General features: G+C 39.5%; 2 protein-coding genes across 2 annotated transcripts in view; one reads left to right on the top strand and one right to left on the bottom strand.

Moving 5' to 3' along the window:
* LOC144658702 (G kinase-anchoring protein 1-A-like) overlaps positions 1-779 on the bottom strand; it is a 77,143-nt gene extending 76,364 nt beyond the window's left edge. Inside the window, exon 1 of the mRNA XM_078519181.1 lies at positions 473-779. Within this exon, the coding sequence (XP_078375307.1) occupies positions 473-664 (192 nt within the window). The 5' untranslated portion in view covers positions 665-779. The remainder of the gene's footprint in view (positions 1-472) is intronic.
* A 67-nt stretch (positions 780-846) lies between these two features.
* LOC144658604 (putative ATP-dependent RNA helicase DDX59) lies at positions 847-16,728 on the top strand. Its single transcript, XM_078519063.1, has 5 exons — positions 847-1,683; positions 12,275-12,600; positions 12,868-13,167; positions 14,302-14,451; positions 15,108-16,728. The coding sequence occupies exons 1-5, from the start codon at positions 870-872 to the stop codon at positions 15,414-15,416; spliced, it is 1,899 nt and encodes a 632-aa protein (XP_078375189.1). The 5' UTR covers positions 847-869; the 3' UTR covers positions 15,417-16,728.
* Positions 16,729-25,335: the final 8,607 nt, after the last annotated feature.

Here is a 25,335-nt window from a genome sequence, read left to right as displayed (position 1 = left end):
TCATGAAGGAGCAGCGTGTTAAATGGATAACAACAACTTTACGATCGTTCGACCGAGCACGCAATGCCTGGAACATTTTTACGGTACCCAGGCAACCCGAGCCCGTGTTTTGCAACAAAATGCGAAGGAAAGGCTATCGGAAGACTGCGAATTGTACTTTTCTGTTTATTTTAGCCAACCCAATACCCAGTTTAATTACATCCATGAATTTTAAGAAGCCGTAAACAAACAAATTTTTCGGGAAAACAAATTCACCTACCTCCGCGTAAACTCGACGTGTGAGCTTTCTATATCAAGTTGAACGCGTTAAACACGAAGTGGCCGAGAACTGGACCCGGCCGAGAACTGGGCCCCATACTGTATGTCGTTTGTCTCATCTACGTACACCCCTCCGCGCCCGTTTCAGACTCTCAGTGAAATACTCAACAAAAGTAACAATAATTAATAGTTTAGAAAACTCAGTTGTAACTACCTGGTCGTTTGTTCCTTTGATTTTCTTCTTTCTTCGCTTCTTTCTCGCTTTTCTGTCGTTGTTTGCGTCAGCACATTTTGCGCTTCCCGCCTTGACACCTACCCGGCCTTGAGGTTTCTCTTTGTCTTCGTCGTCGCTGACCTCCAAAACGGCAAAGCGACATTTTGTTGGTAGGTCTGTCAACGAAGTCATTGCTTATCTAAGACCTTTCAGTCTTTTACTGAACAGTTAAAAGCTACGTTGCCATCCAATCTACGAACTACATGCACTTTCTGTCGTGCTACTTCGTGTCCTGACTTCGTGTGACACTTCGTGGAGATTGCTACATCGCTACCAGGGCATCGCTATCATCGCTCAGTGAAACGACGAGTGGGACTAGGACGAGTGCTCAAGGAAAATGGCGGCTATGTTCGTTCCTCGGTCAGTGAAACGAAAGAAAGGTATTAAAACTGACCTCTCGCGAAAGTCAAACTATGTCCAAGATGCTAATAGGAAAGTGCATCTAAAAAAAGTGAAACTAAACGATGAAAGACCATCCACATCCAACGACTCTTTACTGGGGAAACATGTGATAGGTCTACGCGGTTTAAATGACGACAATTTACTGGTAGTTGAAGAAGAGGCTGACAGTGAAGAGGAAACAGTATCATACAGTAAAAATCAGAGATGGCCAATATTCGGAGAGCCTGTGTGCGTGGTTTGTGGGCGATACGGAGCCTACATTGTGGATCAAACAGACAAAGACGTTTGTAGTTTAGAGTGCAAGGCAAGACATTTGAAAGGCATCTCTAGAAAGAAAGAGCTGTTAAACGATGGGATTGACAGTAAGGAAGCGACAAAAACAAGTTCAAATGACGGCGTTTTGCCTTATTCAGTGGTTTCAAACAACGAATTTAAATTTTGTTACAAAGAACATCCGTTCATTGCCGAGTTGTCAATGAGCAAAGTTGATAATATTCGAACGAATCTGAAAATTAAGGTGAAGGGTGAAAACATTAGTAAACCAATTCTTGAATTTCAGCACTGTCAGCTCAGTCAAACTTTGAATAATAATTTGTCCCACTTTGGCTACCTGACTCCAACACCAGTTCAAATGCAAGTAATCCCACTTGCGCTGACTTTTCGTGATGTATTAGCTTGTGCACAGACTGGTTCAGGCAAGACAGCTGCATTTCTAGTGCCAATCATTCAAAGAATTTACCTGGAAGTTGGTAAGTAGACAATTTAATCCACTAAAAGAGTGGTAGCCGTGTTCCTTTGTCACATGTTTCTAAGAACCAATGTCGCCTAACCAACAGCTGTCGTGTCGCTGTCGCCTTTCAGTGCCATAGTGATGTCCCTTGTCGTTGTTAAAATGTTCCTCTGTCGCCACTATTCAGGGTGATGTCGCTTGTCGCTTTTACCCCTTGGAAAGCCTCAGGGGGAGGGGTGAGGGAAGGAAACTCAATTTTTTACGATTCAATAACATTTTTAGTATCTGAAATGTTTGTCAGAATGTTTAATTTATCCATTAAAAATAATGATGCTAAGGGTAATTGAAGAAACCTAGAATAAAACGCCTTCGCACGAAGGCAACAAGAATTTTTACAATTTTTGAAACTATGTTTTTATTTGATATTATTTTATTGTAAAGTACTGCCAAAATGTTTTGTACTTTTCTGTCCGCATAAGGTTAAGAGGCAGCAAGTCTTTACCCGAACTTTGTCCATCATCATATTACACAAAACAAGAAACTTCAAGCAGTTTATAATCGGGCGGTTAATGTTTGACCATTTCTTTTCAGTTCTTTTTTAAAATTGGCTAGAAAGGCACGGCGCAGGACAGTAAAAAATCTTTAGAAAAGCAGTCACTTGAGAAACACACAAGTCGTGTTTGCATGAGTCACAAGTGGCTGAGGATTCGTTCTCCATCTCTCCCCCCCTCCCGAAGTCTCTTCCGTTGACCCAAACCAGTTGATGACAATAAGGGAGTCCATTTCATGCCAAATAACAAGTGATGAGGCCATCCCGTTGTATTCTCCGGCGCGACTCGTCCGAGTTGCACAGTCCGACGTGGTGGGTTCCCTGATTACGTCATCTTTTTTTGATCCACATCGTAAACAAATTCCTTCTGGGCGCATATAATTTTGTTCCGATCTTATAAAAACACTCAAACCACTTGATGACATAAATTGAGTAAAAAAAGAAGCTTAAAAATCAAGTCTTAGTTTAACTGCTATTTTGCTTGAATGCACAGTTACAGTGGCATTTGCGAAGTCGCGTGATTGAAAGCACGCAAATAGAGAATACGTGACTACGTGATTCAGCAGGTCCCTGCCCTGACAAATTTTTGCTGGGTTTGCAATTTCCTTTCGATTCCAAAAATAAACTCAAAACACTTGTATAACACATGAAAAATAATTCATTTTTCATTTATAAATAGTTTGGACATGTCAAATCGCAACGTGAATATTCAGTGCTTGCTCCAAGCCATACGCTTGAATTAAAAAATAAATATTTCACAAAAACAGAGTGCAGAGAATTCGTAAATATTTTTAAAATAGATGTATGATTATAACTACAGGCGAGTGATCGCCAATAAACATCAAAACTTGCATGACCAAGGAGTCGCCTGGGCCCGTGGGTAATCGTTTCATTTTTAATTAGCTTGGACATGTCAAAACACTTCTCGGCTTCGCATTGTAAACATTCAGTGCCCGCTGAATCAAACGCATGAATGACACAAACATACACTCCACACTGAACAGAGAGCAGAGTGTTCATAATACGAGCGATCGCTACCCGAAACATCAAAATTTGGGTGACCGTGACCAAGGAGTCGGCTGGGCCGGCTGGGCCGACCGTCTGGAACGATTTACCGACAAAAAATTTTCTGGGTAGATTATGAATCGGGCCCAGGCCCCGCCCGATTAATAAACATCAACCAAAAACACTAGTGTGACGTAACAAATGACATCACCTTTGCTTCCAAGTGAAAAGATGTTTTGGAGCATTGGATTTTTGGAAATGATATGGTCAAAGTTTGGTGCTTTTGTCTGGTCTGTAAAGATTTCCACAAAATTTAGCACTATCCCTTTAGGCTATTGTTAACATTCTTAAATAAAAATAAAGGTTACAAAAAACTAATGATTACAAAAATTCTGAAAGTGCTATTATGATGAAATTTGTACCTTCTCTTTCATTGCCGTTTTTATCTTTTTTCGTCTTATGCAAATGAGGAATGTGAGGACATCATAAATCATTCCACTAAAAGATACATCACAAAATCAGGGATATCTCTGAAAATATAGGAGTGATATTTTTTTATTGGCTCATTTCTGCTTTAGAGATACCGGTATTACTATATTTGTATTGTGCAAATGAAGAACGTGATGATGTGACACAATATGGACACTATGTATGCTCCAATTAGGACCCTCTAGCACACTTTAAAGGATTGCAAATAGGGGAATTAGGTTTTGGTCAGAATGAGACTGGAACCAAGAGTGTTGCCATGGTGACATCATAAAATGAGCCAATAAAAAAATCACTCCTATATGTTCAGAGATATCTCTGATTTTGTGATGTATCTTTTAGTGGAACCATTTATGACATCATCACGTTCCTCATTTGCACAATACAAATATAGTAATAACTCTAAAGCGTAAATGTACGAAAGCCGAGGAGGGACATCAGATTTCAGACTTCAGACTTCAGACTTCAAACTTCGGACTTCGGACTTCGGACTTCGGACTTTGGACTTCGCTTGATTTCCGCTGACCTCCGAGTTGTTGAGTTGTTAGATCAGACAGATCCACCATTTAAAGTCAGATCCGCTATCTAAAAAGTCGGCGTAAAGAGATTTTTTTTCTGTTTTTCTGTTGTTGTTGTTGTTGTTTTTTTAAAATAACTTAATGAATTTATTGCTATGAACAAAATTAAATTAATAAATTCCCACCTTTATTCACACACAATAGGCCGCAATATTGTTTACGGCTTATACATGACCTCGTAAAACTGGACAAACAAACAAACAGTAAATATATTTCACAAAATAAAGGGCATGCATATCTTCTTAATCTTTCTAGATCGATCTAGAGCCAGGATTTCGATTTTATTTTGAGTGAGGATTTCAGGGAGAAGCTCAGTAGCGCGACTGCCCTTTGGACTTTCTCGCCCCGATCGAGACAATGAAACGTACAAAGTCGAAGCAAGTCAATGAAGCTGTTGGAAAAAAATAGAAGGGCCTGAAAAGTTACTGATTTCGTAAGAAAAAGAAAGAAAGAAAATGAAAAGCCCACAACAAGGGGTATTTTCAGTTGGTCACCCATCCAAGTCATAATCCCGCCCAACAGGTCTTAACTTCGGCGATCGGACAAGAACCATTGCTTTCCTTGTGGTATCAGAAGGAGCGCGTAAATCAGCTTATAAAAGTTTAGTCCAGTTTTAGCAAGAAAGTGCCAAATTGTCCAAAAGATCCATTTGAACCAGGAATTTCTTTTTCTCTCTTTGCATAACTCTTATAACCCTTTGTCTAGTGTGACAGTCCAGAGATCATGTATATAAAGCCATAAACGATATTGCGGCCTATTGTGTGTGAAATAAAATAAAAATGGTTCCAGGTAAGTGAGAATTAATTAATTTAATTTTGATCATAGCAATAAATTAATTAAGCTATTTTAAAAAAATCTTGTTACGCCCATTTCTCGTTCTGCCATTCCGCGTTCCGCCGTTAATCCGATTACTAACAACCGGATCTGACTTTTTAGATAGCGAATCTGACTTTAAATAGTGGATCTGCCTGATCTAACAACTCAACAACTCGGAGGTCAGCGGAAATCAAGCGAAGGCGGAAGTCTCTGAATTCTAAAGGCGGAAGTCTGAAGTCTGAATTCTGAAGTCTGAAGTCTAAAGTCTAAAGTCTTAAGTTTGAAGTCTGAAATGTGATGTCCCTCCTCGGCTTTCGTAGTAAATGAGCCAATAAAAAATATCTCTCCTTTATTATTATGGCAAAGCCGGTCTTAGGTAAATCTGAGCGTTCTGGTTGGTTCTTTCTTAGTTGGGATTTTGCCATACGGACTGTTCTATGAAAACGGTCCAAGTCGTGTATTTTTTTCGAAAGCCGGCAAGCCTGCTTAAAGAAAACATGTACGTGCTCTCATTCTTTGCAAAGAAACTACCTAACAGATTGATATTTTACAGAGCTTACAACAGGGACGAAGAAAACGAATATTCACCAAGCGAATTTTTATCGTATTATCCTAAAGATCAGAAAACTTCTGATGTGGAAACTGAAACAGGCATCACCGAAAGCCAGGAGGCCATAGACAATTTTATAAACGAACAGAAAAGTACAAACACAAATCAGAAGAAGATGGCTACTAATATAAACCAGGCTTTTAGCCAGGATTTAAAAAGTGGGAGTCCAAACTTTTTATAAGGCTTGACTTTGTCTCCATAGGAGGGCCTAAGGAGCATGCAAAGTGTTTTTCTGCAGTTATGAGTGCAAAGGTATCTAAAGATTTCCAAATTTGCTAAAAAAAAAAAAAAACTCTGTATACAATTATTCATAATATTAATTTTCTTTGAAAAGTGGCCGTCCATAAGACTCCTGGACTCCCACCTGGCTAAAAGCCTGGTATGAACGCTCTTCTCTGCTACATGGAAGGTAATTGTATGACAAATGAAAGAATTGAAAGCCTACCTGCTTCCGAGCTTGACCAACTTTCCATCCAAATTTTTCACCTAGCGAATTTTTTATTAACACACACAGCAAATAACCGGCACGCATACATGCATGCACAGGCGATGACGCTTTACAATGATCCCAGAAATTGCATTTTTCTTATTCATTTTAATTTTTATTTGCCTTGACTACAAGACGAACCTCCAATACATTACAAACCTACAGTATGATAAGATAAATACATTAAATCATAATTATGAACTTCGTCATTTAGCAACAGAAAGGCCCAGGATTGATTTCCACACCTAGTCGATACTGAAGATTGTGTGACATTTCCGTATTGAAATGCTCTGAAATGTAATGAAGTCAACACCGCTTACTAGAATCACTTACATGCATTTATGCAACTTATCAAACAAAACATTTTAGATCAGCTAAATCAGCAATAGGGTAGAAGTTCTTTCTGAACTCTGGCTTCTCGTACAAATAGGAATACGGATACCGTCACTGTGTTATTTTTAATGGCTTGAGATAAATACCCGAATAAAATATTATCAAAAGCAGTAAAAGGAAGATGGCGAGTCGCGAAGGGAAAAGAAAAGAAAATTAACTTAAAGTTAAATATTATCGACAACAATGCACGTCAAAGCAAACAAAGATTTCAGATAGCTCACCTTTCCAATCTAATCAAGATACTGCTGCCATCGGTCTCCCTTTTGGAAAGGTTTCAAAAGTTATGACACTAACCGGCCTTCACTTGTCAAATTCAACATCAGTCAACTTAGTCTGCCATCACGTATGCCGACTTCGAATACACGTACAACGGTAAAAAAGTTCTTTAAGCGAGCTCACAATTATCCAGTACATCATTCTCCCCTGACCCCAAAACTCCGTTTAACTGTACGTTAGAAATCAAATGCGTTTTGCCGGTGGATGCTCTTAAAGTTGATTCATACTCATTGACAATCAAAGATGGCGAACCGAAACTGAGTAAACAACAAAGTGCCTAGTTCCCAGTGCTACTCGGTTGGAGTAATCTCTCACACCTCACACGTCCGTCCACCGGGCGATAACATATAAGCGTCACCGCCTAAAAATGAAGAGGAGTACCAGCTACAATCATTGACAAAAGTGTTGACACATTGTCAATTTACGCCCTTTTTTATTGTTATATGGACGAATTTCATCCTTTTGCCCCACCTTTCCAACCCCCCTTCCCCCAATCAATGTTGTAGTTTGTTTCTAGGAGTCCTTTGCTACCATTTTACAACATTGGATGAGGGGGAGGGGGTAAAATTGTAAATTTGTCATAAAAATCGCAGAGCGACATCAATGTGTCAACTACTTTTGTCAAAGATTGTAGCAGCAATTTTCAGCTTTCAGCACAACATACAGTGATACCTTTGAAGAATTATCCATTCAACTTCAACCACAATGAGTTTAAAAAATCGGGAAGAGTACTAGCTGCAAAGTGCCAGTCACTTAAGTTTACAAGTACGGCAAAGGAAACAAGCCGCAAGCTGCTCAGGCGATTGATGGAGACAATGAAGATGCCCTCTTTGAAGCAGAAGAATTCGGCGACTCCAATTGGAGTCGCCGAATTCTCCTGCTTCATTTACACTTCGGTTTACGAGCCTGGGAGACATTCAACTTCAACAGCAGAGTGATAGCTAAAAAATATTAGTTTGGCTAGCCGAGCACCCCTCTTGCTTTTGGTGATGCCTGTTCCAGTTTCTACATCAGAAGTTTCCCGATCTTTACGATAATAAAATCCATTTCATGGTGAATTTTTGTCTTCTTCGTGACGATCAATAAATTTGTTTTCAAACTCGTGGTAGCTTGTTCTTTCTGAGGCATCATAAGCACGTTATGGAGGAAGCCCTTTGAATGCAAGTGACCAGAAGTGCTTTTTAACAGAAACATAAACAAGCATGGCTCAAGTGACACATAATTAACTACTTACTAACCTAGCTTGCTCAAGCCGTACTGGGGAATATTGGCCCTCGGTCGTTTTTGTACGGACCAATCATAGCGAGGTCCTTACTGTCATGACCTCGGGCCAATATTCCCCAGTACGGCCCTCACGCTCGGTTAGTAACAGGTTAATAGTTTCAGAGATATCTCTGATTTTGTGATGTATCTTTTAGTGGAAAGATTTATGACATCATCACATTCCTTATTTGCATAATACAGAAAAAGATAAAAAAAACGGCTTTGAAAGAGAAGGTACAAATTTCATCATAATAGCACTTTCAAATTTTTTTTGTAATCATTAGTTTTCTTGGTTTGTAATTAAAAGTTAAATTTCTTAAAATTCGAATAACCGGTTTATTAGAAGCCATGCCTTTCTGGTAAGGCAATAAAATTCCTCATCACAGCTTTTTAACTGCGCTGCGCAGTTCTTGCTCTGCACGGGGTTTTTTTTTTTTTTTTTTTTTTTTTTTTTGCCCCCCCCCCCCCCCCCCCGCGGGGGGGTTGTTTTGCGGTGTGTGAAAAAAAAAAAAAAAAAAAATTTTTTTTTTTTTTTAAAAAAAAAGATTAGTTTTAAAAAATTGAATTTGAACCTTTACTCATAAAAATAATAAATTTCCACGCTTTCAAAGAGAAATATAATACAGCGGGCCAGAATCTGTGAAAAAAAACCATTACGTTGGTGGAAAAGAATGTGCTGACATGACAAGTTTCACTTTCGATCGGCTAGACCCCGAGCGAGTCACGTAAATTTTCAAAGCTATCCAGCCACCTTTCAAATCTTTGCAAAGCCATTAATCTTTTCTTACAAAATTCAGTGTGAAGTATTTTGAAGCGTTTGAATCGAAGAAAATACTAAAATTTCACGCTTTAAAAAAATACGCTTAAGCGGGCAAGAATTTACATTTATTTACATTATGTACCCATTTGTGGCAAATTTTTACTTTCACAAGGCACTGATCAGCAAGAATCACGCAATGCTCTGACAGGTTTGAATCTGCCAGAAACGGAAACTAAACAATTCCTCTGGTCTAAACTTAGCATGTTAAGTGTGAAATGTTCGACTTTTTAGCGTTATTTATTTTTGGAGCTGTGTCATATATAGGATTTCTGAAATCTGATGAAAAACCACCGAGACAAACATGCCCTGACTTGCAAAGGTTACGTCATTGCTAAATTAATTCTCCAGGGAATTCCCATTCAGCAAAACACCGGTCTAGTGTTTTTCTCAATTTGATTTAATTATTTGCTCCAATATTCCATTTCGGAGCTGGTTATTCAATCTTTAAACGGTAATTCAAGACAACACTGGTTGCTGATTTAAAAGATTTTTTTGTTTCACAGATTATTGAAACAATTAATTGGGAATTAAATTTGGCCAGCATTAGCATATAAAAAAATATTTAATTTCGGATGGAACTAGTCAACCATGAAATGTCACGCAAGGTGTTTTCCTACCATCTTGTTCGTCAGTCGCAACATTGTTCGACGCAGGTAAAGGGGACGAGGAGGGGGGGGGGTGGGTGCAATTTTTGTTCCCCCCACCTGGCTCCCCTAAAGTACTCACGAGACCAGCGCAGTTGTAAGCTCTAAGAGCTCTTGTTATTATTATTATTATTTTTTTTTTAGTTTTGTCGGTGACCAGACCCAGACCTCCACTCGGTCGAGGTTATGTCACGCGATGTTTAGAAGCTATAAATCAGTAACAAATGGAAACAAATGGTTATTCTTTGTCTTTACAAAGACTGTTTAGTGTTAAATATTCGAATTTGAAGCCTTTGACTCATGAAAAATACTAAATTTCCACGCTTTCAAAGAGAAATGTAATTCAGCGGGCCAGAATCTGTGAATAGATACCATTACGTTGGTGGAAAAGAATGTGCTGACATGACAAGTTTCACTTTCGATCGGCTAGAGCTCAAGTCACGTAATGTTTTAAAGCTATTATAAGCTACCTATCAAATCTTTGCAAATTCTTTGGTCTTTACTAAACAAATTTATTGCAAAGTATTTCTCTTTTAAGGGTAATCTATTTTTTTGTGGGGGCCTGTGTCATTGAAAGGATTTTAGAGATAAAAAGAAAAATTCCCTTCACAAACATGCCCTGACTTGTACCGCTTACGTCATTCGGTATGCTAGGGAAATACCCTCTGTTCTAAAAACAGCTTCAGCGTCCGCACGTGGGAATTCGGCCAGAATTTGCATATAAGAAAAATTATAAATCGCAGCTAGAACAAGTCAACCATGAAATGTCACACAAAGTTTGTCAGACGCTGCATTTTTACAACCGCCTATTGTAATACGAAAACCGAAACAGGGTCAAATAAATTTTGAACTGTTGAAGAGGTTCAAAAATAGTACTAACTTTTTAGAAACTGCGAAACATTGTCATTGGGCCAGTTTTCAGTTTTATGTAAATAAGGAATACTGTCGAAATTCTCGCGGATACTTACGTTCCTGGCGTGAAGCCAAACGTTCTTATGAACTGATCTTGCAGACCCAGGGGCAGTAGTTGTAAACTTTCGCCCGAAAAATCCCGTCGTCCCGATAAGCGATTTTTTGGTTTCACGGATCAGGATCGTGGGAATTAAATTTGGCCAGCATATAGATTAGCATATAAGAAAAATATTTAATTGCCGATGGAACTAGTCAACCATGAAATGTCACACAAGGTGTTTTCTTACCATTTTGTTTGTCAGTCGCAACATTATTAGACGCAGGCAAAGGGGATAAGGGTGGGGGGGGGTGCATTTTTTGTTCCCCCCCCCCCACATGGCTCCCCTAAAGTGCTCACGAGACCAGCGCAGTTGTAAGCTCTAAGAGCTCTTGTTATTTTTTGTTTTGTCGGTGACTAGACCCAGACCTCCAAGCTTGAAGTCACGCGATGTTTAGAAGCTGCTAATCAGTAACAAATGGAAAAATTTTCTCTTTTTTGTCTTTATAAAGTATGTTTAGTGTGAACTATTCGATTTTGAAGCGTGTGGTTCATGGAAAATACTAAATTTCCACGCTTTCAGAGAGAAATATAATTAGCGGGCCAGAATCTGTGAATAAATACCATTACGTTGGTGTAAAAGAATGTGCTGACATGACAAGTTTCACTTTCGATCGGCTAGAGCTCAAGTCACGTAATGTTTTAAAGCTATTATAAGCTACCTATCAAATCTTTGCGAATCCTTTGGTCTTTACCAAACAAATTTATTGCATGTATTTCTCTTTTAAGGGTAATCTATTATTTTTGGGCCTGTGTCATTGAAAGGATTTTAGAGATAAAAAAAAATTCCCTTCACAAACATGCCCTGACTTGTACGGCTTACGTCATTCGGTATGCTAGGGAAATATCCTCTGTTCTAAAAACAGCTTCAGCGTCCGCACGTGGGAATTCGGCCAGAATTTGCATATAAGAAAAATTATTAATCGCGGCTAGAACAAAATGTCACACAAAGTTTGTCAGACGCTGCATTTTTACAACCGCCTATTGTAATACGAAAACCGAAAGAGGGGCAAAATTTTGAACTGTTAAACAGGTTCAAAAGTAGTACTAACAGTATAGAAACTGCGAAACACTGTCATTGGGCCGGTTTTCAGTTTTATGCAAATGGGGAATATTGTCGAAATTCTCACGGATACTTACGTTCCTGGCGTGAAGCCAGACGTACTTAATATATTTATCTTGCAGACCCAGGGGCAGTTGTTGTAAACTAACGCCTGAAAAATCCCGTCGTTGGTTTCATGGATCAGGATCGTGGGAATTAAATTTGGCCAGCATTAGCATATAGGAAAAATATTTAATTGCGGATGGAACTAGTCAACCATGAAATGTCACACAAGGTGTTTTCTTACCATTTTGTTTGTCAGTCGCAACATTGTTTGACGCAGGTAAAGAGGATAAGGGGAGGGTGGTGCATTTTCTGTTCTTGCACATGGCTCCCTTAGAGTGGTCATGTGACCAGCGCAGTTGTAAGCTCTAAGAGCTCTTGTTGATTAATTGCGCATGTGCAGCATTTAAATTATTTTGTCTCTCAAAGCCTTGAGCATGGGTGTTCAGACTAAAGAGCGCACTGAAACAGTCTATGTTCAGTGACCTTTATTGACAATAATAAACAGGCTGTATTGTACATACAGCTTGCTAATTATTTCAATTAACTGTAATTTTGTAACTTTCAGCTTGGTCATTCCAGAATAGGAGATCATTCAACTTATGTAATTCCCTTGGTCTGATCCTGGCTCCAACAAGAGAACTTTGTATGCAAATTGAGAAACAAGCCAAGGAACTGATGCAAGGCTTGCCACGCATGAAGACAGCATTACTAGTTGGTGGACTGCCTCTTCCTCCTCAACTTCACCGTCTTAATTCAGGTGTACAGATTATTGTCGCTACGCCGGGGAGGATGCAGGAAGTCCTAACACAGTGTGGTGTTAGTCTACCTTCTGTCAAGATCTTTGTTTTAGATGAAGTTGATACCATGTTGCAGATGGGATTTGAGCAACAAGTAAATATCTTATGTTTTAATTTGTTACTGAAGATTTGTTTATAGATAACTATTAATTAATAAACCAGTAATCTGCATGCACTCATAGGGAAAGTCACGATTTTCTGGACAGTATTTTACGACATCACCATGACAACAGAAAGCAAAACAGACATTAAAATTCCATAGTGCTTGGTGCTTGTACACAGAAAAATCTGTAGGCCCAGTTTTTCAGCAAGTGTAAGAGTTACAATCATAATATTATACATGGTACCCTTATTCTCACAGGTCCAAGAAATTATTGAGAAGTTGCCAGAAGAAAAGCAAATCCTCATGTTTTCAGCCACAATCCCATCGTCTATTGAAAGTATGACTGCCAAGATGCTAGCCAATCCAGTGTATGTTTCCATTGGGCCTCCAAGTGCACCAAATGCTTCAGTCAAACAGATTGTGCTGTGGGTGGAAGACAAGTCCAAAAAGAAGCACCTCTTCTCAATTCTTCAAGACTCTAGGCACTTCAAACCTCCTGTAGTTGTGTTTGTGGTTTCTAAAATGGGAGCTGATCTGCTTGCAGAAGCAGTGCAGAAGGTACCTTAAAACAATAGTCAAAGCTCTCAAAAGTGTCCTGTCGCAGGAATAAGAAAGATGGTCTTAACTACAGCTGGTCGTTTACGAGAATGAGCTCTTTTAAGTGACCATATGCTGGAACAACGGAGGCTGGTTTCTTGTCAGTGCTTAATAATAACACTCTCTTTCAAGTGGTAGAGCATCTCCAAGTTTTAATAAGAGATCTTATATCAAACAGATAGAATTTCTTAAGCCAAAAAAACCTTACAATTAATTATAGAAATATGTAAATAATTCATGTACAGCTAGTGTTGGTAATTCCCAAACGATGAAAAATAGTTACTTCATTCTCACAAATAAAATTAATTGTAAACACATCGCCCATCCATCTTCCATATAGGCTAAAGCTCTGGTCACTTGCTGATAATCGGATTTTTTGAGCCAATCAGAAGGCAAGAAATGCAATAACCGAGGTTGAGAATTCTTGAATAAATAATTGTGAGATCCTAAAAAATAATCCATGACTGTACTCCCATTATAGTGAGAGTTCAGCTTAGGAAACACCTGCCCCGTCCACCTCGGTGAATTTTCTGTAGCACAGTCTAGTCCCAGAGCTCACTTTTCTTTTGGTCAACACCAAGAATACAGACTCTTTCCAAGTCTGAATATTTGAGTGTGGGCCACATAGTGCTCATTTGAATAGCCAGCCAATCAGGTTTGAGTATATATGACTAGAAGTCCGTAAATCATGGACGTTCACAATGCACTTCGCAAGAGTCTGCATTGGTGGTGCTGACCAAAAGTAAAGTGGGCTCAGGGGAGAAGATTACCTGTAGCACTGCTCTCAAAATTAACAAGCTGAACATGATGAAATATGCCCCAAAAGATAATTCAAATAATACATGATTTGTACATAAATTCAAATTTTTATCACAATGGTAATAATCTCTGGGTATTGTTGTTTTACTGTAGGTCTTGAGTAATCTGACTAAAGCTTGAGGTTATGGCAGTTGACCAGCAATACTCATAGACGGCTGCTGCAGCATATAACAGAAACCAGAATTGAGCTGTTGTTACTGGAACTTACCTACAGAAATGTGTTGGAAATAAAAATAATAGTGGAATAGAAGAGATAATATTCATTTGTTTGTTTAGGTGTGCAAACTTCATTGCTTGTCGATGCATGGGGACAAATCACAGAGTGAAAGAAGTAAGATTTTGGAGTCATTTCTTGGTGGTGATTGTTCTGTTCTTGTGTGTACTTCTCTGCTTGGAAGAGGAATTGATCTTCCTAATGTTAGTCAGGTGAGGGTTTCAATAATGATTAAAACTTCTCCTATTTTTGTAGGTTTAAATATATTCTAAATAATTCTCTGGAAGTTTGATTTATATGTCCTTTGTAGAACTGTCACATAATTAAATCCATCATAATGTAATATTTATACTCATGCTAAACTTAAAAAGAAAAGTCGCAGCCTTGTGTCCCTCCCTTAAAACCCTTCAACTGCATTTTTAAATTTTCAAATAAACCAGGTAATTGGATCCTGTGTTTTGCGTAGAGGATTCTGGGATCGCCAGGGGGCAAACATTGCAAGTCGCTAGAAGAAAATATATAGCGAAAAAGTTCTTTTGCCGTTTAAAAATACGATTTTTGAGAGAGATCAACGCTTTTTCGCCAGTATTTTATCAGAAATGGATTTGTGCAATGTTGGTACGTAGAAAATGTAAGGTTTTGTTTGAATAACCGTGATATCAGCGTGATAAATATCAAGATTTAGAGGAAAATGAATGGGAAAATTTCTGGACAACCGTGCCAACCCTTTTCTTGATAAGCTCTGGCAGCATATGCCAGTTTTCTCTATTTTTTATTAACATTGTACTATCCCGTTAAAAAAAAGAAATAAAAACACTATTTGATTGGAAAGCTTGCTGCATGTGAGTTATTTTGCTTTATACTACAGGTGATCAACTTTGACATGCCTTTATCAGTTGAGGAGTATGTTCATCAAGTCGGAAGAGCTAGCAGATTAGGAAACACTGGCTGGGCTTTAACGTTTATCAACAACACAAACAAGCTTGTTTTTCGTGACTTAGTTGAGACTCTGCAACCATTAGGTGTTAACCTGCCAGAAGAGCTTTTACATTCACCGTACCTTCTTCAGCAAAAACGGCGTACGAAAGATTCAGCAAATAGAGATATGTTAGTGACCGAGGACAGTCTGATGGACTTGATTAAAAAGAATTCAACAAGAAGGAAAAAGTTCTCCTAATCCTTGTCAAATCGAATGCAGGCTTCTTTTCTTCTGGAACAACAAAAGTATTTGACTTGAAAAGTCTAGAATTTGCTAGTTTTTGCAATAACTAAACAAAACAACTCCATTTAGTAGATTCTCTTCTGTGACAGAACCATGTCTGTCAGCCGTCTCGTTACCATTATAAAGCGCTAAAGTGCAAACTTTAGTAGTCAATTAATTAATTAATAGCGGAGCTCCGGCGCGTGCGAGCGAAGCATCCATAAGTAAGCAAATGGTTATCCATCGAACCGAGAAATTTTGGGGGTCGCCCAAAAAATTTCGCTAAGATTTGTCTCGGTCAAACAATATTCGTCAAGTTTAAGTACCTCCCCTCCCACCCCAAAGGGAGACAAAATAAGCATAGTCGACTTGTAAACTTCTTTTAAAAATAGATGCCGGTAACTTTGTTCTTTCTGGCAATGCAAATGTTCGTTCAATTTGAAGTGAGTGTGCTCTCTTTTACTGAACATTTATATCCTTCTTAGCTATATGTTCATAAAAAAAATGGTTTACACAGTATCACTAACTTTTTAAATTTTTCCAAAAATCACTAAAATAAATACAGTCGAAGCTCTCTTAACGGACACTCTCGTAAGCGGACAGCTCTACTTGCGGCCACCTTGTTTGAAATCCAGTTTTAACTCCCATACAAACTCTTTATTTTTACATTCTCGTAAGCGGGCATTCCCGTAAGCGGACGCGGACACTTGCAGAGATTACGACTTAGACTTTTTCTTTGTTTTTAAGCTCCCGTAAGCGGACACCCCAAAGAAAATCCTACTAACAACCTCTGTATCTTGTTTTTATCAATCAACTTCACATCGCTGTTCGTGACAATGATTTTACAGTAATTACAGGACCACATTTCAGTGCTTGTTTTGTCGTCATCCACGTCCGTCCGATTATTGTTAGCTGGGCAAGCGGCCATCTATCCCCTACAACTCTAGTGGCCGCTTACGAGAACCATTCTCGTAAGCGGCCAGCTCCAGTTACGGACACTTTTTGCGTCCCGAGGGTGTCCGCTTACGAGAGCTTAGCCTGCGTAGCAGGCGCCGTAGTTTCGAGTGCGCGTATGGGAAACGCGAAAGGCGCGAGGGGGCCACGCGAGGAAAAAATCGAGGAGGCTTTTTCCTCGTGCGGCCTTCTCGCGATCGCGCACTCTTTAAACTACACAGACGCCTGCAACGCAGGCTAACGAGAGCTTCGACTGTAGTCGCTAAATCTTGCTCTGAAAAAATCGCTAAATTTAGTAGCCGCTAAAAATAGTAACCTCAAGGTAATCAGCGACACTTAGGGCCGAATCGCACTAGCGGACAAGTTTTAAATGTCATAACATTTTTTACAAAAAAAAAAATTGTCGCGACAAGTCAGAGACATTTTGAAGAAAACAAAAGGTGTAATTATTAGTACAATAGCTCTGCACGTGCTTCTGCCATCCCTGTACATTTCTCAGCACGGCCGTCTTGGGCAAACATCAAATATGCAGTACAACGCGGTAAAAAAATCTAAAACAATTGGCATTTAAAGTACGCGTTCTCATGCAGTAGAATAATGAGTCGTCTCAAGATAACTTTTTCTTTTCTCATTCTAACATTTGGCCGAAACACTTCACTTATAAATATGCTTTGCCTCTCGCGAAAAGATTTTGCGGCTGGATTACGATAGTGAGAGCCACATCACGGTGCATACTATCCCAACAACTTTTGAGTGCGTGTTGTTTTTCGGTGCAATTTGGGCCAAACACAATAGCCAATCAACAACGTATTGTTATCTAGCATTACGAGGGGCATGGGAATGCGACTTGTCATGAAAAGTCCTGCCTTGAGGCAGGACTTCGGCCCCTTTGATGATTTGTCCGTTTTGACAAAATTTGCCCTTGTCCAACAAGTCGTTCGCACTTGTTTTTGCAATTGTTTGACAACATCTATCGCGCGTGCAACGCGGACCAATCATAAGACAACTGCTTCTTTGTTTTCCTGAAATGTTGGACAAGTTCTAGGTCTCAAAAAACGCTATCGCACTTGTTTTCTGTGACAAGTGACACGTTAATGATGAAATCAATCAATTGTTACAAAATTTGTCCGCTAGTGCGATTCGGCCCTTAGTTTATTATTCAAATGCTCTATATTTTTTGTGTGAGTGTATGGAAACCTCGATGCACCTTTACGCGAAAAATGTGGCTGTTGTTCGATCGCTAAACGGTTAACTTTTAATTTTATTGGTCTCTGGTCGCATTTTTCGTAACTATTAAACGAGCAATTGACTTTATCTTCTGCCGACTGGATGATGTGGTCATTTTAGCTAGATCTAAACGACAGAGAACTTTCTTACCGAAATATTTCTCGCACGATGTCCTCAAAAGTCATCTATATTCCGTGAAATTGTGGAAAACGAAAAAGGTTTACGAGGAGGCCCAAAATAATTGCGAATTTGTGCAAGTCCAGTTTGTTTGTTTCTGTTTGTTTGTTTGTTTTTTTCCTCGCTCGCCCGCGTTTTTCGCTTTCCCCTTCAACTACCGAAAGCCTGGAACAGGCTATGGTTGAATCTGAGGCTGTCATCAAGAATACAATAACACGAAGCAAACCACTTCATGGATCAAGTCCGCTAAAGAAAGAGACAGGACCCTGATGCAAGATAAAATACTTTGCCGTTTTCACTTGCGACGCATGCACAAGCGCAAGGATAACAGCTCTAATTTCACCGTGAAAACAACCTCAACGCAAGCAAAAACACAAACATGTACACAACCGCATTGAATTTTGATGCTTGTGCTTGCCGCAAGCACAAGAACCAAAGGTCAATTTTTTTTCCTTTTCTCGTGCTTATGCTTGCGCGCTTGTGCTTGCGTCGCTAGTGAAAACCAGGGTTAATATGTAGTACATTTTTAAATGTAAGCTTAAAAGCTTATGCTTACATCTCAGACTTTCACTTTTTTTTTGTTCCCCACCCTGATAGCAGAGCCCCTTTATTCCAAAAAGAGGCTCTGCTCGCAGGATGTTTGTTCCCCTGAGTTGGTTTTATTTTGCTATGGATTTTCTGATTATTTATTGCCGTATTAATTAATTCAAACCTTTTTTATGTTAAGTTTACTTTTTTTATCCTAATTATTATTGTCATTTAAACAAGGACATCCAATTAGCTAGCTATATTTTGCCTTTTTCCATTTCTCGTCTTTACTTGTATTACTTTATATTTATCTTTGTTCTTCATGAAATGGAATAAATAAAAAATAAAAAAAAATATTGCCGTAAGTTGATTTTCTTTGGATAGATAGATCATAGATAGATAGTTTATTAATACAACTTCGCAACCCGAAGGTTGAATTATGTTATATTTACTAATTTATAAACCGATAAAAACTTACGATAAAATGTAAAATATTTAAAAAACTATACAAGAGTGATTAAAATCCAAACTTAAGTACATTAGAGACAATAAAACGAGTTCTAAAGCCTATTAATCTTAAAGACAGGGTTAAACTGGCGTGACTTTCTGAGGTTATAACTACTAAAATTCCGTGGGGGCAGTAAATTCCTCAGCCTACTATCATTGTTCTTTAAAATGTTGTTAAACAATTTGTCCGCCAGGGCTTGCCTTATCGAGCGCTTCTTCATACGAAAAATACGGGAAAATGATGCGCATCGCCCTCTTTTGCACTGATTTCAGATCAGGAGAAAGATACGCAGGTAGACTTACATTGAAAACTGGACAGGCATATTCAGTGATAGGGCGAATGCAGGTGCGACAGAACTGTACTAACTCGTTAGGGCCTAGGCCTGAACGCTTTAACTGAGAAAGACAATAGAGACGTTTTTTAGCTTTCGTAACAACTTCAGCGATGTGGTGGTTCCATTTTATGTCGCTCGAAACGGTTACGCCCAGAATCTTAGCATGCTTGACAATATCAATTTGCCTGCCATAAATAACAATAGGATCAAGCTCGAGAGTCTCCTTGGTACTAAAACTAATCTTCAGTTCCTTGCGCTTTGCCTCTTTGAGCTGTAACTTGTCAAAGCTAGCGCGCGAAGCAAGTTTCCACAGCGGTCTGGATGTTGCTTGCTTGTCCCTTGAGTATTGTTTCAGAGGTCGTGGTATCATCAACGTACTTCCATAACTCAATACCAGGGACATCAAGGTCATTGATCATTATAATAAAGAGCCAGGGGACCCCTGTCGGGACATCACACCACTCTGAATAATTTTCACTCGTTGTTTGCGACAACACAGGAAGTCGAAGATCCAAGCGTTGACGGCCTCATGAATGTCAAAGAGGCGAAGCTTTTGAATCAGGATTTCATGATCAATAAGATCGAATGCTTTCTTGAAGTCGACTAGCACTACCCTCACAGTAGCCCCGTTTCCGTCGGTGGCACAGTTCCACACATGCGTCATACGGATGAGTGCCTCTGTGGTTCATGAACCTGGAATAGTACCAAACTGCCGAGCGTCCACTTTCGCGAGCACGGTAGGTTTTATGTGCTGATCGACTACAAATTCTTCAGTCACATTCGATAGTACAGGTGTTAGGGAAATTGGCCGCATATGCCTGTTTACATCATAGCGGAGCTCCCACGCGCCGAAGGCGCGCGAGCGGAACATCCATAGGCAGGCAAATGGTATCCTATCGAACCGAGAAATTTTGGGAGTGGCCGCCTACGTACGTACGTACGTACGCCCGCACGCACGGATTAGGCCTGGGGACGAGGTTGCCCGCGCGTGGCTAAAAAAAAGTAAGGAAATTACAAACAGCAAATAAAGCTCGCAAGGCAAGACAAAATGTACACAGCGATACTACACAGCAAAATATTTGAGAGGTTTATATTACTGCTCTATTTTGTAAGCCTTTTTTTGTGTGTGAGTGTATCGAAGCCCCTACGCCAAAAAAACTATGCCTGATTGAAACCGAGAGTATAAAAAAGACAGGGAATTTTCTTACCGTAATATTTCTCGCACGATGTCCTCAAAAGTCACCTATATTCCGTGAAATTGTAGATAACGAAAGAGGTGTACGATGAGACCCGGAATAATTGCGAATGATATTCCTTGTGCACGTCTTGTTTGCTAGTTTCTGTTGTTTTCGGATGAATCTTCGGCCATCAACATCAAGAATACAACAACTTTAGCAATGATTGTGTAAAAACAAGGCTAAACACTGCATGGGTGAAGTCCGCTGAAGAAAGATACAGGAACCTGATGCAAGGTAACAACCTGTACTCAATTGCTGAGCCTGATTTTATGACAGAAAATTTCATGATGTTTATAAACTTAAGCTCACTTTCTAAGCGCAGTTTCGATAGATTCTGTGTCGGTAAAGTTTAGATCTTTCCTTAACTTAAGCAATATACTTTGCCCCTTTAAGGACGTTCGCGCGAAAATCTTCCAACATTGCAATTTTACTTAAAATTTCACCAGAGCTAGTTTATTAGTTACTTTTATCAGAAATGTAAAAAAAAGTGGGGGTCACCGACTTCGTTTCCGAAATACGATAACCGAAAGTTGGCGCGTATTTGGATAAATTTCACTTCGTCACTCGATATGACCTCAGCGGCTTCGGGCGACAAAGAATTTTAAATTAATTGACATAGGCTAACTTTTTTTGTCTGAATTTATTTTAGTGAGTCTATTGTACAAATATGTTTCGGTTTTGAAGTCCCTTAAGGAAAATCTTGCCTTTAAGAATTGGATTTGCGAACACTCGAGACTGGAAAATGTGACTAATTTGGTCGCGCGCGAGGGGAGAAAATGAAAAAATAACAAAGTTCCAACATTGGAAATTCGCTCATTTTTTGTCAATCAGTAGAGATTTATCGGTAAAGGTGGTATATCCCGAAAAAAGTGGGGGTCACCGACCGTTTAAGAGAGGAAACTGCAAGCGAAGTTAACGCAACGGCTACCAACCCTATATGTGTTTGGAAAGTTTTCTCAGCGCGCGCGCTCATGCATGACGTGGCGTGACGTTGCGACATGAATTACGTGCGCAGTAAGGATGCGCATAAACAATTAGCGCGAACGTCCTTAAGGTCGCGGGGGACACCTTAAGCTCATCATTATGCATTTATTTAAAGCGTATGCACGAAGTACAACGACTAACATCGACAACTTTACGAGATATTTATGACTGGACAAAAATATGGGCGCGTGCGCGTGATTTGTAAAAAAATCCCTGTTTCTTTGATATTTTAACCAATTTAAAACAACACTTAGCGATAAACGTTCATATAGATTGTAGGAAGTCTTTAAGCTTACTTTCATTTAAATTTAAATATTTCTGCAACTCAGAGTAATCACAATAATATTTGACATAAACAATCGTGTCCTTTTTAAAAACGCATTGTTCTCACCATAAAAGCGTGGAATATAATTACCATAATTACATCTCTCCTTGGCAAAATGATCGTATTTAGGTCGGACACCTTCGGAAATCTCAAAGTTTGGACTTTTCCGACAATTTTGTGGCAGAGAATACAGCGCGGATACAGAACTTCATGACTTGCCACTGCAGATAGGTAAACTATGAATACTGAAGTGTGTCATAACAGAAGCGGAATTTTAAAAGAGCACTTTTAGAAAGAATTAGAAGACATTAAATTCAATTTTGCGCACTTAAACCGCCATAATTTGGTGGCAAACTTTAAATTAAAAAATCCGCTTCTGTTTTGACACTCTAGAGGTATTGACTGATTAGTTTTTGACAAGATCACAGTGTGCTGTCTCCTACTCGTTCCGCAAACTCTGCCACAAAATCATGTTTTTCCCAATTTGGCACTAATGAGGCTATAACATCGCCGTTAAATGCAATCTACCAAATAAAAGACGATATTCATAATCTTTCAACATTTCTTTATGTCTCTGTAAAATTTGAGCTTAATCGCACCCATAACAGCCGAGAAATAAGCGTTTTAAAAGATGCAGGTCAAGCAAAATTTCCCTTCAAGAATTTATTCATGCTGTTGGTATCCCCCGCGACCTTAAGTCGCTTTAACTGTGACTTGTAGTACATTTAAGCTTACGCTTACATGTCAGTTCTTTTTTTTTGTTCCCCTGAGTTGGTTTCATTTGCTATGGATTTACCGATTATCTATTGCCTTAAGTTGATTTTCTTTGGCCGTCAATAAAGTCGAATTCTAATCCCTTACCGTGAGAGTTTATTTCTTATTGCTGTGAGTTTATTCCGACTTTCAGCCTTACATTTTCTCGGCGGAAGAAATTCATACAGTATAAGTGACGTTTTTCAAAGTGCTAAACGACGACATAGCAAAAAGCTCGAACAAAATAAATTTATTTAAACTAAACTTGCTCTGAAAAACATGTTTACCCCATCTAGCTCGAGCGCGAGGTGAAAAATATAAACTGACTCATTTTTTTAAAGTAGTTCAAACATTTTTTTTGGCTTTATTGTAGTCCACTTTTACACTGAATAACTACACTGAATAGAGATGATTTAGTGTACGTTTAAATTTGTTTAAATTGTGCACACGGTAAGAAATAAAAGATAAGTTTTAAATTTGCGTACGTGACTGAGCAATCCTTTTCAGTAAATCCAGGAAAGAAAAGTAAGACAGGAATATGCCTGCTATTTTCTATTCTTAGAAAGCAAACAATAAACTCTTAATTAATTTTTAGGCCATGAGTTGTATTAAAGCAAAACGATAAGAGGATCGTAAAATTATTTTCTGTTCTTAAGAAAGGAGAGAATAAACTCTTAATTATTATTTTGGCCATTAGTTGGTCTGCCTCGAGATTATAATGGATTTATTTTTGTCTTGCACCTATGGGCCATCATCATCATCGATCCTTTTCGCGCCATTGGACGCATAAGGCCTCAACCTATGGGCCAGCGTATACATTAAAGCTTTGACCGCATATTTATCAAGACATTGTACTTTGCTGATGGGGCTCCGCTTTGGCTTGCCTAATCTTTTCACGACACCTGTTTGGGTTCGGCATTCGGCATGCTTCCAGGTCAGCGGCAGTCGGGCCTCGGCAGCAGTCGATGATGTCAGCCACTGGGGCCAACAAATCCGCGTTTTCCTTCGCGCCGGATGGTATCATGTCCGGTCCTGAGCTTTGGCTGGGTTGTGTGGGAGTTTCTACGCGTCGGACCAGGTGGATTGGGGTGGCGGACATCTGTGTGCGTCCGGGGCCGGCACCGTGCTCATGGGCTCGGGCTTTGTTATCGTTTTAGCAGAGTGTGGGCCAGAATTAGTCCTGTGTCAATGTGCCTTAGGGCAGACATAGGATCTGATCAAGTAGCGATATAGTCGATTTCTATCCCTTGGTCTGTCAGATGGGTTTATTTCTTATTGCTGTGAGTTTATTCCGCTAGTAAAAGAAATGCGTGAATATGACCAAAAGGCATTTATAAATACTTCCGAAAGACACCATCAAGTAAAAAAAAGATTTGAGGCGACCTTCCCGGATTGCCGGTTCAAAGCCTACGTGACCTGACGCCAGGCGCTTTCTTTCACTACTGCGTTCGTGTAATTTGGTTCTGTAGTGAGTTCTATAGATTATCGCTGGAAATGTTCGGACTTTCTCGATGAGAAGTGCTTCTACATCTGAATGTTTTCCCACGTAAATCGACGGCGATTTAAAACAAAATGTTTATTTTTTTGGTAAGTGGTGTCATGTGACAAAATCCAAAAGTATGATTGGGTAAATCGCTGCGTAACCGCAGACAGCCGCGATACGTGCGTGTAACGTACGTAAATACCAACAAAAAAACGTGGCATTGGAAATTGGACAACGTAAATGCGATACACGTAATCGCGCGCGTAAAATTTCATTTTTACGTACGTTTACAATTTTTACGTACGTTAACGTGCGTCAACAAAAACGCGACAGTGGAAATCCACCTTTTACTTTGGCAGCAGGCAAATCAAATTACCCACGATCTCCCTCCTTTTTGGCGCCAAAATTCAAGATGGCGGGCATTTACGTACGTTTAACGCACGTACAAAAGAAACGCTTTTTATTACTTTTTACGCAACAGTGGAAATTTGTCAAGGTACATTTTATTAACGCACGTTTTAGGTACGTAAATATTCAGTGCAGCGACATTCATTTCAATTCTTGGACTGTCAGCCTCCATTTTGAACCAAAATCTTGCATGTGCCTTCCATACCCTGGAGAGTGATTTTTGTTCATCTTGACAAAAAAAAGTTGAAAGACCCACCCCCTCTGCGGTATTTTTTTACCATATGACACCACCAGCCACAACCAGGGTCTCTCTCTCCTCGACGACAAGGGTGGAAAAGGAGAGAGGCCCTGGGTATGAGGTTGCATCTGGTGAAGTCCGCTCAGTTCGCCATTCTGATTGGTTGATGAACAGGATCAGCATTTGCGCGCAGATGATGCAAACTTTTGTCTTACGCGCGCGCATCGTAAGATAGTAAGAAAAACATTGATTTAAAGGCTTTATTTAAACTCTTTGTTACTCAAGTGAATGAGCTACTATTGCAGTTTGAAGTTCATGCTTGTAGCACAATCTGTTATAAAATAACCCTTTCCGTGAGTAAAAAGTTGGATGAAAAACTTTGCAAATCTGACGCGTACAGCTAGCCCGTACGCGTCAAACACAGCGCGCGCCTTTTTTACACCGGCGTCATCAACTGGGTTGGGGATTTGAATTTATCAACAAAACACGAGTGGCAAGGTTTTTCTTCCCGAACGCCATCTCGAGATTGTGTCGCTTGTCTTTCCTTGTGTAGGAAAGTAGTTCATGACCTATTTATAACGGCCAAGTGGGCTTTTGATCAGCAGGGATTTGCCGAAGCAAAGCCGAAGAATCCACTAAATTGTCGAGCATGCGTAGTCGCGTCGTGTGTCAGATTTCTGACACATTTGATGCGAGCGGTCCCGACCGCTGGTCAATGGGAACGTAGACTCTGGGAAC

Source organism: Oculina patagonica, chromosome 1 (genome assembly GCF_052425735.1).
Source record: "Oculina patagonica isolate OP01 chromosome 1, crgOcupat, whole genome shotgun sequence".
Lineage (NCBI taxonomy): Eukaryota > Metazoa > Cnidaria > Anthozoa > Scleractinia > Oculinidae > Oculina > Oculina patagonica.
Note: the sequence above shows the minus strand (reverse complement) of the source record. Positions and strands in the feature narration are given on the sequence as shown.